This window comes from Rhinatrema bivittatum, chromosome 10 (assembly GCF_901001135.1).
Source record: "Rhinatrema bivittatum chromosome 10, aRhiBiv1.1, whole genome shotgun sequence".
In the NCBI taxonomy this organism is placed as follows: Eukaryota; Metazoa; Chordata; class Amphibia; order Gymnophiona; family Rhinatrematidae; genus Rhinatrema; species Rhinatrema bivittatum.
In genome coordinates this window covers 126,430,295-126,445,293 of record NC_042624.1, presented here as the reverse complement: position 1 = coordinate 126,445,293, position 14,999 = coordinate 126,430,295, and the positions used below count along the sequence as shown (strand labels likewise).

General features: G+C 44.9%; 1 protein-coding gene across 1 annotated transcript in view; it reads left to right on the top strand.

Annotated features, from left to right (window-relative positions):
* Positions 1–824: 824 nt before the first annotated feature.
* LOC115099882 (KICSTOR complex protein SZT2-like) overlaps positions 825–14,999 on the top strand; it is a 62,610-nt gene continuing 48,435 nt past the window's right edge. Inside the window, exons 1-4 of the mRNA XM_029617813.1 lie at positions 825–847; positions 3,536–3,629; positions 5,005–5,085; positions 12,421–12,495. Of these exons, the coding sequence (XP_029473673.1) occupies positions 5,068–5,085; positions 12,421–12,495 (93 nt within the window). The 5' untranslated portion in view covers positions 825–847; positions 3,536–3,629; positions 5,005–5,067. The remainder of the gene's footprint in view (positions 848–3,535; positions 3,630–5,004; positions 5,086–12,420; positions 12,496–14,999) is intronic.

Below are 14,999 nucleotides of genomic sequence, written 5' to 3'. Positions count from 1 at the left end.
CTGTGTGTGGAGGAGGAGGGTGCAGGGAATGCAGTGTGCTGGTGGAGGTGGGGAGCCTGTGTGTGGAAGAGGAGGGGTGCAGGGAATGCAGTGTGGAAGTGGAGGTGTGGAGGACGTGTTGGGGAGGACGTTGTGTCGGGGAGGGGGTACAGGGAATGCAGTGTGGAGGTGGGAGGGTGGGGAGACTGTGGAGGAGGGAGGGGTACAGGGAATGCAGTTGTGGAGGTGGGGAGACTGTTGTGTGGAAGAGGAGGGGTGCAGGGAATGCAGTGTGGAAGTGGAGGTGGGAGATGTGTGTGGAAGAGAGGGGTGCAGGGAATCAGTGGTGGAGGTGAGGAAAGCGGGGGGTTAGTGGTTGTAGAGGAGGAAGATGGGTGAAGGGAGTGGAGGGGGGGAAGGTATTGTGTGCTGCTGTGATGGGTGGGTGGGTGGTAGTAACAATGAGTTCCCTGTACGTACCCGGATCAGTCCAGACAGTGGTGGTGTCTCCCTTCCAGCAGATGGAGTCAAAGAAAAGCTTGAAGGGTTCTCTCTTATAGCCGGAGCGCCTTTGCGTTCCTTTAGTATTCTCTGAGTCGTAGTCTTTGATACTCCTTGATGGAGGGCTGATTCAGAGGATATAACTTCTCATCTCTATTGTCCAGAAGCGCCATCGTTCGATACGACCCTCAACGGCGTCAGGCAGAGACCGCAGCCACAGCTGCGACTCCTTGGAGACATTACCTTGTAAACTTAAGGAAGAAGCCGTGGCTGCGAGCTGTGCGTACCTTCATGCAACACTATATCCAATACCTGCAAAGCATGGGCTTCATCCTGGGCAGGTGCGACCCCCCTCCCCTGCCAGGAGGTGAGTGTCCTCCCCTCAGACCTCTATATCTGGCTCAAGCCTGCTCTAATTCTCTCACAGTTTGATTACCAACGCCTCTCCTGGACCTTAGAGATGTATATCGTTTTATATATCATATCGTTTCATACTTCGTTTTTCCCTGCGGTTAACTTCGTTTTTTCCAAGTTTCAGGGTTTGGTTTTTTTCGTATTTCACTAATTTTGTGTTAGTGCACACTAACGGGATTTAGTGCACACTAATTCAAAATTCAAATTTTTCCCAAATTTCAGCAAATTATTGTTCGTTTCGGCATCCTCTTGAAACAGTTCCCTCTTCCAGTGCTGGAAGGGTAAGTTACATTTGAGCAGGTAACTTCCTAGTTATAATTTACAAATATGCATACCTATACAGGATTCCATCTCATGTGCACCCAATAGCTCTCCCAGCTCAGTGCATGGCAGTGATCAAAAAAGCAAAAAGAATATTAAGAATGATCTGAAAAGAATGAAGACTCAAATGGAAAATATCATATTGCCTCTGTATCGACCAAACAACCAAAAAAAGAAGTGCCTCGCTCAAAATTTAAACAATAATACAATAGAGACAATGTCACAAGTCCATATATAAGTCCACCCACATTTGTAACAATAATTACTTTGCTTAGAGGGGTTTCAGGAAGCCCGGTAACTCCAACTGGCTTCAGAGAAAGCCAACGCTGATCTTCTCCATCATCGACTCCAAGGGTAATATTTTTTGTGTTTCCAGCCATCAGTGGCAATAACGGAGAATGCTGCAGGATTGGGTCGAATAGGAATTCCATGCAGGTGGACAAAATCCAGATTAATTAATTGCCCGCGGTCCTGGAGTCGATAAGGGCAATGGTCTCTACTGATTGTGATGGCCAACACAAGGAGACTGAGACTGAGGGATGCTGGGCCACATGATTGTGGAACATCTCCACAAGGTCCAAAGGAATCTACTCCTTTGAGATCCAGAGACAAACGTTGCCTATACCTCGGTTTATGTGGACCAATTTCTGGCCAGCTATCTGAGAATAAGCAATGTTTTAGCAGAGTCTTAAATAAGTCTTAACACTGTCTGCCATCCGTAGAGCTTTGGGAAAAAGAGTTCCAGATAACCGAGACGGCCACAGAGAAAGCGCAGTCTCTGATAAACACTAAGTCTGGCATGCAGTGATGAGGGCACATCTAAAAGGCCTCGTTGTGCAGAGCGAAGCTGACAGACAGACAGTAAAGCTGTAAAAGAGCTTTGCTCCTAAGGTGAAGCATCAGAGGAGATAAAATTAAAGTTGATAGTTGCGATCTTATACTAAATGCATTCCACTATCAGAAGCCATTGTAATTCAGAGAGCACTGGAGTGATGTGCTCTCTGAATTACACTGGCGTCCGATAGTGGAATGCATTACTGGTTATGGCTCTGATTTTATCTTGCTGTCCGTAGACATCACGTACTGGTTATGGCTGATTTATCTTGCTGTCCGTAGACATCACATACTGGTTATGGCTGATTTATCTTGCTGTCCGTAGACATCACATACTGGTTATGGCTGATTTATCTTGCTGTCCGTAGACTCAACCTACTTTTTATGGTTGATTTATCTTGCTGTCCGTAGACATCACCTACTTTTTATGGTTGATTTATCTTGCTGTCCGTAGACATCACCTACTTTTTATGGTTGATTTATCTTGCTGTCTGTAGACATCACCTACTTTTTATGGTTTGATTTTATCTTGCTGTCCGTAGACATCACCTACTTTTTATGGTTGATTTATCTTGCTGTCCGTAGACATCACCTACTTTTTATGGTTGATTTATCTTGCTGTCCGTAGACATCACCTACTTTTTATGGTTGATTTATCTTGCTGTCCGTAGACATCACCTACTTTTTATGGTTGATTTATCTTGCTGTCCGTAGACATCACCTACTTTTTATGGTTGATTTATCTTGCTGTCTGTAGACATCACATACTGGTTATGGCTGATTTATCTTGCTGTCCGTAGACAACCCTGGTTATATGTAAGCAACTTTGCTTTCTCTAAAGATATGTTCTATTAGTCACAACCAGACTCTTCCTCCAATTTAGTGGAGTTCGACAGTTCCATTATGGCTTTTAGCACGAATAAAAAAAAAAAAACCAGGCCTGTCAGAACCCATCCAATTCACCTCAAATTAGGAAAGTCCTAGATCTTGAGAGAAGATCCTTCCTTGTGACCTATTACTGTGTTCGTATTTTCAGAGAACAGACATTATGTGCAAGTAGCTAGCTTTTAGTATAATACTTTAGTGTCCTCTCTGTAAAGGGAAACGTTTGGACTCACAGAGCAAGACTTGGAGCTCTTACCAGTACTAGGATTTCCATTCATATGTGTTTTTAGTCAAATAGTTTGGTAGAAAGAAGAGCAGAGCTCCAGAGAGTCGAGCTACTTCTGAGTGTCTAAGAGCCCTCAATGGCGTAAGTCAGGGAAAGGCAAAAACAAGTTTTGTATCTGTAGCCAATATTGCAATAGTGAAAACTTCCTTCCTGAACCCAAATGTAACAATTCTTCTTAAATCGATGGATCAGCAGTTTTACCTATGGTTTCTTCATAGCTTAGCTGTCCACCTTTGGTTGCTTCATATGGTTAACACATGTACCTTGTCTGTTGTGGATTTGACTTGTAAATGCTTCCTCTTTGTGTTCGTACAGTATCACAAGTCGGATCCGCACACTGGCATCCCTGGTGTCTGAAGGCAGAACTTCCTTTTCCTTCCCTAAGCAGAAGAGTGAGGGCAGTCCAAAGGTCTGTACTCTGTCCATATTCATTCTTGTTTTATGTGTGTGAGTTGGGTGCAGAGGTGTGTTCCTTTCTGTCTCTCGTGTGGGCAATACTGTGTGCAATTCTGGTTGCCACATCTCAAGAAAGATATAGTTGCACTGGAGAAAGTGCAGAGAAGGGCGACCAAAATAAGGGGCATGGAACGGCTCCCCTATAAGGAATAGGGATATGCAGAGAGAAAAAATTTCGTTTTCGTTATTCGGTTCGTTTTCAGGAGGTTTTTTCCCACGAATTTCAGTTCATGGATTGTTGATTCGTTTTTCATTCGTAAGGAAAAAAATGAATCAAATAATTAAAAAAAAAACCCACAAAAATGGCCAAAAAAACAAAAATGGGGCCTCCCGCCTGCAAAAATGCCGGGACCATGAGTCCCTGGCACTCACGTACCCGGTCCGGTAAAGATCTGCCAGCTTCGGCCTAGGCCCAGGCCGAAGCCTCGATCTTGGGTAGGCCAAGGACGTGGTAGCTCGCCACCTCCTCGGCCTGACCCAGAGGCTGGGTTCCGGCACTGGGCCTCGCCCGGGAACCAGGCCTGATGCCACGACCCAACCCGGAGGCCGGGTCCTGACACCAGGGCCTTGGCCAAGAGGCCGAGTCCCGACACCTGGGCCTTGGCCCAGGGGAAGTCCAGGCCTGGGAGCTCCCCCATCTGACGTCTTCTTTCTTCGGGTCTTCACTGCCAAATGACGGTGTCCGCTGGGGTCGTGCTGGAGTGAATTAACTCTGGCGTATTCACCCCTGCGGCATGCCGAACATCAAAATGGCGCCGTCCGTGGGGGGTGAATACGCCAGAGTTAATTCACTCCAACACGACCCCAGCGGACACCGTCATTTGGCAGTGAAGACCCGAAGACATCGGACAGGAGTTCCCAGGCCTGTAGACCCAAGGGCTGGGCTGAGGCCCAAGTGTCGGGATCCGGCTTCCTGGCCGAGATCCCAGTGTCACAGTCGAGCCTAAGCCTCGTCCCTGCTTTGGGCTTTGACCTATGACCAAACACAATACCAGCACTTCGGCCTAGGCCTGATGCATTATTTTAAAATGAAATGAACGAATAAGATTTGTTTCATTCGGGAGATCCCCAAATGAAACGAATCAGCCTTTAATTAATAAGCAATAGCAGCTTGAGATTTATTTAATGTTTGGGTTTTTGCCAGGTTCTTATGGCCTGGATTGGCCACAGTTGGAAACGGGATACTGGGCTTGGTGGACCCTTGGTCTGACCCAGTATGGCAGGTTCTTATGTTCTTATTTAAGTGAGCTGAGCACAGGGACCTGTGACTGTCCTGTGACTGACAGACACAATATCTGAGACTTGGTCTGCTTTCTCGTCTCTTCCAGAATGCCGGTCCTTCACTTACCACCTATCACCTGCAGCGCGCACTTCCTGGTGGTATTGTCCTCATGGAGCTGGCATTTCAGGTGAGAGAGAGAGCGCCAAAAGCATGCCTGGGACACAGGGATGCCAATGTGACAGAAGCCTCCAAAGGCTAAACTGATTTATTTCCCAGCTTTTAGATGCAAGATTCATTCAAAGCAGGTTACAGCAGATTAGAGATCTGGCAGCTTCACTTTAGAAAGGGAAAACACTTTAGAGAAACAGCAATGTAACATTATTATTTGATAAATTTAAGGAGCACCTCAAATCTAACTCTGTATAGACCTGGGTTATCTGGTTAAAACTAAAACCCTGTTGAATAGCCCCGAATACTTATCCAGGGAAATCTATTTATTTATTTTATTTTACATTCTTTTACTATACGGATACTCAAGACGCGGTCTTATCGTACCGGTTTACAATAGAACAGGGGAAACCAATTAACAACTATATAGAAGGTAAAAAGTTACATCAAACAGGGAGCGAAAAACATGGGAGCTGGAGGACAGGAAAGATATTTTAAAACGATAACAACTGAAGTGTGATAAAATAGTCATTGAAAACAATGAAAACAAAAGACAGCGATACAAAATCAGCTCGATTAAGCTCGGCTGTGGGTTAATCTTAGGTAATTATTCACAATTATTCATAAATCTTGTGGACGGGGAAGCATGGAGGGGTATGCAGGGGGGGAGGTGGGAGGGCAGGGATGGGGGGGGGGAGTAGGGAGGCGGTCAAGGGTGAGAGACAATGTGTTTGATAAAATGTTCCTTCAACCGTAAGCTTGAGTGAACAGCCAGGTTTTCAGTTTCTTTCTGAAGGAGAGATGGCATTGTTCCTGGCGTATATCCGGGGAAAGCGAATTCCAATGAAGCGGACCCGCTGTCGAAAGTGCTTGCTTATGAATGGAGTTGTGGACCGAGGATGTGTTAGGGGGGGCTTTGAGAGAACCTTTGTAGGCGGATCTGATCGGTCTTGCGGAAGTATGTAGTTCGAGAGGGATGGAGAGTTGGAGTGTGGATTGCTGGTAGACAGATTTGTGGATGATGGTGAGAGCCTTGAAGAGTATTCTATAATGGATGGGTAACCAATGAAGGATTTTTAGAATAGGTGTGATGTGGTCCTTACGACGTGTGTTTGTAAGGATCCTGGCCGCTGCGTTTTGCAGCATCTGTAGAGGTTTAGTAGAAGAGGCGGGAAGACCGAGTAGTAGAGCGTTGCAATAGTCAATCTTTGAAAACAGTATGGCTTGCAGCACTGAACGGAAATCCTGGATTTCCGTTCAGTGCTTGGATAACTTTGATAACTTGGATAACTACTTGGATAACTTTGAAACCTAACAGGTTAGATTTGAATAACACCAGGTAGGTTGCAAAATTATCACACAAACAAGAGTTCCCTACAGCTTTCGCAGTCGCTGGAATACCTCTGAGTCCGATTCGACACCCAGGGAGACAAAGTCAGCCTGACCTCCAAGAGGAAACTAAAACTCCGGCATCATTTGCAGACTTTGCTGAGCGCCACCCGGCCCACAGCTTGGGATTACTTACAGGTCCTCGGCCTAATGGCCTCCACTCTGGAAGTGGTACCATGGGCACGGGCGCATATGAGACCGTTGCAACGCACCCTTCTATCTCGGTGGAGTCCACGATTACAGAACTACACCGTGCATCTACCTCTACTGGCCAGTGTACGGCATCAGTTACGGTGGTGGCTGCAGCCCGGCCACATGAGCCGGGGGTCAAAAATGTCCTCTCCAACCTGGACCCTGCTCACTACAGATGCCAGCCTGAGCGGCTGGGGAGCACACTGCGAAGAACTAACCGCCCAAGGACGGTGGAACAGAGAAGAGTCGGGGTGGAACATCAACCGACTAGAGGCAAGGGCAGTCAGGCTAGCATGCCTGCGATTTGCCCACAGACTTCGAAACAGAGCGGTCAGAGTGATGTCGGACAATGCCACCACGGTGGCATACATCAACCGGCAGGGCGGAACCAGAAGCCGACAGGTATCCTTAGAAATAGCCCCCCCGATGGCGTGGGCGGAAGCAAATCTCCAGGACATCTCTGCCGTCCACATCGCCGGGAAGGACAATGCCACGGCAGACTTCCTCAGCAGAGAAAGCCTAAACCCGGGGGAATGGCAGCTGTCGTCCACGGCCTTCCAGATGATCACGGATCAGTGGGGGATGCCGGGCATGGACCTACTAGCGGACAGGTCCAACGCTCAAGTACCCAGATATTTCAGTCGCAGGCAAGATCCTCTATCCCAGGGGATCGATGCCCTGGTACATCATGGCCTCCGGGGATCCTGCTATATGCCTTTCCCCCATGGCCCCTGCTGGGGGCCATTATACACAAGATTCAGCGGCACAGAGACCTAGTTCTTCTGCTGGCCCTGGACTGGCCAAGAAGACCCTGGTACGCAGACATGAGAAGGCTACTGGCAGGGGATCCTCTACCCTTGCCTCCTCACAGGGACCTGCTGCGGCAAGATCCCATCCTACACAAGGATCCAGCTCAATTCTCTCTTACGGTCTGGCCATTGAGAGGGCCAGACTGAAGAAAAGGGGATACTCGGGGCCGGTAATAGATACACTCCTCCGCGCACGCAAGTTCTCCACATCACTAACTTATATAAGGATCTGGAGAGTATTTGAAGCCTGGTGCGAAACTCACGGCACCAATCCACATGCCGCTAAAATCCCCATCATTTTGGATTTCCTGCAAGATGGGCTCCAGAAGGGTCTGTCCCTCAATTCTATCAAGGTTCAGGTAGCTGCGCTATCCTGCTACGGCCCCAGGAGTGAGGGCAACAGCATTGCCACACACCCAGACGTTTCACGTTTCCTGAAAGAAGTCAAACACATTCGCCTGCCGCTGAAGTGACCAGTGCCCCTGTGGAACCTCAACCTATTTATTTATCTATTTATTTATTTTGAAGTTTTTTATATACCGCGGCACGTTAATAACATCACCTCAGTTCACAATCAACAGTAAATTAGCAACAAGCTTTACAATCAAAAAGAGAATAAACTCGTGAGTACATAATAAATCAATTAAGAACAAATTTAAAGACATAGTTAAGCACTAATCAAATTAACTTAAAGATAATCATAATCTGCTGAAAATAATGATAATATAATCCCAACTAATCTATTTGGGGAAGCATATAAAATCCCAAAAGATCTATTGGAGAAGCAGTACAAGTAGTGGGTATTTGAGAAAAAGGAGAAGATCATTGTGAGTAGGCTTGTTCAAACAGCCAAGTTTTGAGGTTCTACTTGAATTTTTTGTGGCAGGGTTCAAGACGCAGGTCAGTGGGCATTTTGTTCCAGATATTGGTTCCCGCAATAGTGAAAGCACGGTCTCTTGTAGAAACGTGTTTGATGTGTTTAAGTGAAGAGGACGCAAGTTTGGCTTGGTGTATTTTTCTTATTGGTCTCTTTGACGTGTGGAATAGGAATTGATCGGAGAACCATTGCATATCTTGGTTGTAAATGGACTTATGGATGAGGGAGTGAACTTTGAATAGAATCCTTGATGCTACCGGCAGCCAGTGAAGGTACATGAGCACAGGTGTGATGTGTTCATGGCGGTGGGTATTAGTAAGTAAGCGAGCAGCTGCATTTTGAAGCATCTGTAATGGTTGTATGGAGTTTTTAGGGAGACCTAGTAGGATGGCTTTGCAGTAATCGATTTTTGACAAAATAGTTGCTTGTAATACTGTTCGGAAGTCGTATGGATGAAGAAGGGGTTTGATTCTTTTTAGTGTGTGTAGCTTAAAGAATCCGTTTTTAATTGTAGTTGTGATGAATTTCTTTAATGAGAATTGATTGTCAATGATAACGCCAAGGCTGCGGACTTGTTGTAAATTGAGGGAGTCTGATGATGCATGTGGGGTAGATTTAGAATAGGGGTTATTGTGTGAAGAGATGATGAGGAGCTCTGTCTTGGTTGTATTTATTGCAAGGTAGTTTTCAGTAAGGAGATTTTTTATTTCCCCCAGCGCTGTGTCCCAGATTTTTAGAGCATTAGGTAGTGAGTCGTTGATGGGGATTAGGATCTGCACATCGTCTGCGTAAATGAAGTGTGGAAGATCCAGTTTCACCAGCAGCTGACAGAGAGGAGAAAGGTATATATTAAAGAGAGTAGAAGAGAGCGAGGATCCTTGAGGAACACCTTGAGCTAGTTTTCTGGGTTTCGATATATTGCTGGATGTTTTGGAATTCCTAGCAGGACCTGCCTTCAGACCCCTCCGAGGCCTGTCCCTCCGTTTGTTAACCTTGAAGATGGTGTTCTTGCTGGCCGTGTGTTCAGCACGCCGCATCTCAGAGCTACAAGCACTGTCCTGCCGCGATCCATTTCTCAGTTTACTATAGATACGTCTTGTGTACCCTTTTTGGACATGAAGGTGTGCTTGATTGATAATAAAATTGTTACCACTATAGGAAACCCACAGATAAAAATAACTTGTTACATGCTCGGAGTTTCCATTCAAGACAGTTAAAGGACAACATCCCCATTGGGCAATTTTTGAGATACAGACGCTTATGCTCTTCCATCGAAGATTTTAAACAGCAATCTTCTGTTTTGAGTGAGAAGTTTTTGGCTCGGGGTTATTCAAGATCTATAGTAAAGAAGGCTTATAAAAGGGCATTGTTTTCCAACAGGGAAAATATGTTGATCAAAGCACAAAAAGATATTCCTTCCAGAACCATTTGTTCTATTCCATATTCTTCTAAATCTGCAAGGATTAAAGACATAGTGAATAAATATTGGAACATTCTTTCTCCTTTAAAAATCTTTAGTGAGCGACCCATTTTTGCAATTAAAAAGCGCAGAAATTTATGGGACAATTTAAAAAAAACCAAACAAGCAAATTAGAGATTGCAATGTTGTGGGACAATACAAGTGTGGCACTTGTTCGGTTTGTGCCCATGTATTAGTTATGCAGGAGTTTAAACATCCCAATCTAAAACATGCTTATACGTTGCCTGAGTTTTTTACTTGTGAGACTGCTGGTGTTATATATGCCATTTTGTGTCCCTGCTCTATGATTTACATTGGTCAAACATCTAGACCGGTAAAATTACGAATCATAGAGCATAAGAGCAGAATTAGAATGGGTAGAGAGAATGCTCCTTTAGTTAAACACTGGTTAGAAGCAAAACATGAAGTGGAACAGTTAAGATTTTTTGTGGTGAAAAGGATTGATTTGCAGTGGGGAGGTGATTTATTTGCAGTTTTGAGAAAAGTGGACAAAGGTTCATTTTTGAGTGGCAGACAATTTCACCTCAAGGGCTTAATGGTCCGATTGAATGGCAAGCATTCTTATGAAGATATGGGGATTTATGCTAGAGGATGTTATTTTATATCTTGATTCAGTGAGTGGAATGAGATGTGACAGTTTAGAGTGAGTTAATCAGGTTACATTGATTTGAATAGTGGTTTTTTAGGAACCATGAAATGGGATAATGGAACATTGCTTAATTGTCCAAGTGTTGATTTGTTTGTGTATATAAAGCTCTGGCATTGTGCATGGGGTTACATCATCATTACTCGACGTGATGTTGTCAGCTCCGGGTGTGACGTAAGTAGCCAGCCAGTTGAGCGTTTGTTCAGGTAAGCAGGGTTTTGTTACATTGTATTGCATTTTGTTTCTTTGGTTGCAGTGTGAGCAACCTGGGATAAGGAGATAAAACAATTGAACATGAAGTAGTTTCTTCCAGCGAGTTGAAAGATTATTGCATACAGAGCTGGGTTTTAAAGACAGGAGGTGCAAATTTCAAGACAATGCAGAGAAAGCAATATAAAAGGTAGAATTTGTGATTTGATGGGTTATAGATATTTATATTAGTGGCTGTTGGATTGTTTATAATGTTTTTGAATTATTTTTAAGACAGTGAAAAGAGGGCAGTGTAGAAGTGCGTTGGCGATATATTTTCCCTGATGAAGCCCGGGGAGTACGGGTGAAACAAGGTGTCCTTGTCGGATGGATCCAGTGGATGGTGCTGACGTTGTCTTGGAAAGTTTTGGATAATACAAGTCATCGGGTGGAAACCTTGTGAGGATTTTGGAGAATAATTGATTAGCTTTGTTGGACTTGCTGTGACAATGTGAAAGCATTTACCAAGTGTTTATCCTTTTCAAATGTTGAACAATTAGAGTGTATTATACTTATTATATATTTTGGGGTAAACTGGGTTTTATTGGTATCACATGGGATTTGTGCAATTCATGGTGGATGGTTTTAAAGTGAGAGACTGAATGGTGGGGTGAGGTGTGTATGTTTGCGCTAGATAGTAATTTTTTGTCTACTCATTACTTTTAAACCACCATTTGGACATTCCTATTCAATTTCATGCTGATGGCAACAGCATCAGTCCCAAGCCAACTGCAAGTGAAAAACAAAAGTGCGGACAGCAACGTTTTGCAGACGATTGTGGGTTGATGGCACTGTCACTGCATTTATTTATCCATTTTATCAGCCACTTCCCTGATCACATAATCACCCCAAGCACTCTATAGAGTCAGTATCAAGAGATGAAAGTCCATAGCTATTAACTTGTGCTTCATCCTGGTGGCTTTTCGTATTGACTGTGAGCCTATAAACCCGTTATGCGTCACGCCTTTCCAATCCTGTGCCAGACACAGCAGGTTGACCGCTGTTAACAAGTTCTGTTATCTTGGCAGAGTCCTGTCTAACTCCAATAACACTGGTGTTGGTCTTCCTGCAGAATGGCCAAGGCAAGCTTTGTATTTGAACGTTTGAGGCCTTGGCTGGGGAATGAGCAGGGGGTGTGTGCGATGACTGAGCAGTTCTCCTCATGGACTCTGCTTTATGGATGCAAGTCACCCCATCCTGAAGCTTAATCGATTCCATCTGCAGAACTGCCCACATCAGATGGAAAGACAGAGTTGCTAACACCTGCAGGACGACCGGCATTGAGGCAGTGCCTATAGCAGCTGCGTTTCAGTGCACTGGCTGGGGGTGAGGTGACTGCACTGAGCCAGGCCCTTCCTTCTCTTCATACAATGCAAAGCTGTCTGCCCGGCATACCCACCGTTAGTTCTCATTAAACCTTTGTGTCTGTCTGTGATTTTCCAGCCTGCCCTTGGAATTAATGCCAGGAAGCAGACACGCCACCACCTGGGTTTTAATGCTGCTGAGATTGGTGCTAGTGCCCATTAAAAGTGGAAGAGAAGTTTTCTGCGCTGTAATACTGCAGCTCATCCACCATGAGCAAGCACATGAGATCAAAGTTATGAAGCAGATACCTGAAAAGCTTTTTCATCCCAGATGCTGTAGCCACTTCCCGTAAATACAGGAATTATTTGTGTGGAAAGCAACATCTAATATGTGCCATCTCTCTCTAGGGCTGCTATTTCTGTGTAAAGCAGTACGCCCTGGAATGTTCCCGTATTCCCATGGGACAGTCGGTCAATTCGCAGGTAAGGTTCAAGCCCTTCTCAGCTTTCACCCTGTCTTGTGCGCGAGATCTCTCAGAACAGGCAATGCTCGCAGTGTTTGCATGGTTCCACGAAGCCACGACTGAGTGTAGCTGGGGGCGCTGATCCATACTGGACAGGCATATAGGAATATACTGTTCACTGTACTTTGTTGGGATGGAGTAGGGAAGGTAGTCATGTCACCATCAAGCTATCTTCCCTGCTCTGCTGCTCAGGTACCAGAAAGCAGGACCCCCACACATTATACAGTCTGAGGGCCACCTAAGAAATGGATCTGCAACTAACAAAAGCTAATGAAATCCTAAACTCTGTTGAGCAGGAGCACACCATAGGCACAGGGACAAAAGCAGTAACTAGAACAGCATCACTTCTGCCCATGCCCCCCATCAAGCCAGTGCATGCTATGTGCCTCCTTCCTCTATTCATGGAGCAGCCTAGCATCCAGGCACCAGGCATAGTCCTGACCCTGTTTGTGCCATGTGATAGTGTCGGTAGTGTACCTGCCTTTCACTGCTCCTGACTCTCTCTGCTGCGTAGGATGGTGTTGGTAATGCTCCATATGATGGTGATAGTGATGTTCCTGACTGTGATTTGTGTGATGGTGACAGCAGTGTTCCTTAGTCTATCTTCCGTGTTTCCAACTCTCAATGCTCCATGTGAGTGAGTTTCCTCTGTGTGGGGGTTGGCGCTCCATTCAATGATGTTGGCATTGTTTCTGATGCTTGATTCTCCATGTGGGGTTGACGGTGATGGTGCTCTTAGAGCTTCGTGTGAAGGTGCTCTGTGTGATGAGGACAGCGGTGTTCCTTAGTCTATCTTCTGTGTTTCCAACTCTTAATGCTCCATGTGAGTGAGTTTCCTCGGTGTGGGGTTGGCGCTCCATTCAATGATGTTGGCATTGTTTCTGATGCTTGATTCTCCATGTGGGGTTGTCGGTGATGGTGCTCTTAGAGCTTCATGTGAAGGTGCTCTGTGTGATGAGGACAGCAGTGTTCCTTAGTCTATCTTCCCTGTTTCCAACTCTCAATGCTCCATGTGAGTGAGTTTCCTCGGTGTGGTGTTGGTGCTCCATTCAGTGATGTTGGCATTGTTTCTGATGCTTGATTCTCCATGTGGGGTTGACGGTGAAGGTGCTCTATGTGATGAGGACAGCGGTGTTCCTGACTCTTGGTGTTTCATGTGATGGTGTTGGTGGTATTTCTCACTCATGGTACTTTGTATATTGCACTTAGTTGTGTCTTGGTTTTCTGTGCTCTTTGTGATGGAGTTTGTACTGTTCTTGTTGCACATGTGAGTAGTGTTTCTGGGTCTCAGCAGTGTCGATATTAACACAGTGAGACGAGAGCTTTGCATTGTCGTTATGGTTTATTCTGTTAAAGCCATAGCCTGAGAAGTTCATTTAACTGGTAGGATCAAACTGATCGTTTGTTTGAGTGTGTAAAGTTTCAGATTGAGCATCATGGTTCTTAAGGGAATTATTGGACAGCACTAATAACAAAAAAAGGATATTTTTATGTTATATTGACAAAAGGCTCCTGAAAACAATTATATAAATTTTGTTTTCTATAAGAAAGTGAAGATAGTAGATTTTGGAGGATGATTGTAGAGATCAGCATTATATAATATATGAAAGAATAATTTTATTCCAAAAGAAATTTTAACTGCAATGATACATGCCCAATTCTTTCCAAAATGAGAACTTTCTAGCCACCCTTTAGTTGTGATTCACCATGGTGCTGTTTTTTGATGGATTTCTTGGGTTCACTGATGACATTGTTGGCAGTGACTTCATCTTTACAGAGGGTGACCTCATAGCTGCATGTAGTTTTTGGATGGATTTCTTAGGTTCACTGATGACATTGTTGGCGGTGACCTCATAGCTGCATGTAGTTTTTGGATGGATTTCTTGGGTTCACTGATGACATTGTTGGTGGTGACCTCACAGCTGCATGTAGTTTTTTGATGGATTTCTTGGGTTCACTGATGACATTGTTGGTGGTGACCTCACAGCTGCATGTAGTTTTTGATGGATTTCTTGGGTTCACTGATGACATTGTTGGCGGTGACCTCATAGCTGCATGTAGTTTTTTGATGGATTTCTTGGGTTCACTGATGACATTGTTGGCGGTGACCTCATAGCTGCATGTCGTTTTTTGATGGATTTCTTGGGTTCACTGATGACATTGTTGGCAGTGACTTCATCTTTACAGAGGGTGACCTCATAGCTGCATGTAGTTTTTTGATGGATTTCTTGGGTTATTTTCTAGTGATTTTTCATTCATCCTTGGCAGTGCCTCCTCAATGACATCCTGTTTACAGAGGGCACAAGCTGAGCCTGTCCTGGTTTTGCTTATTGCATGCAAGGAGATGTAGTCCTGCCTTTATTAGAGACCTCACTAGGGAAATCCATATGCACAATGGGTAAAACCAGGATTGACTGATATTGCGCCCCTGTCTTTCCAGCTCTACTTTCTCTTCTTCCACTT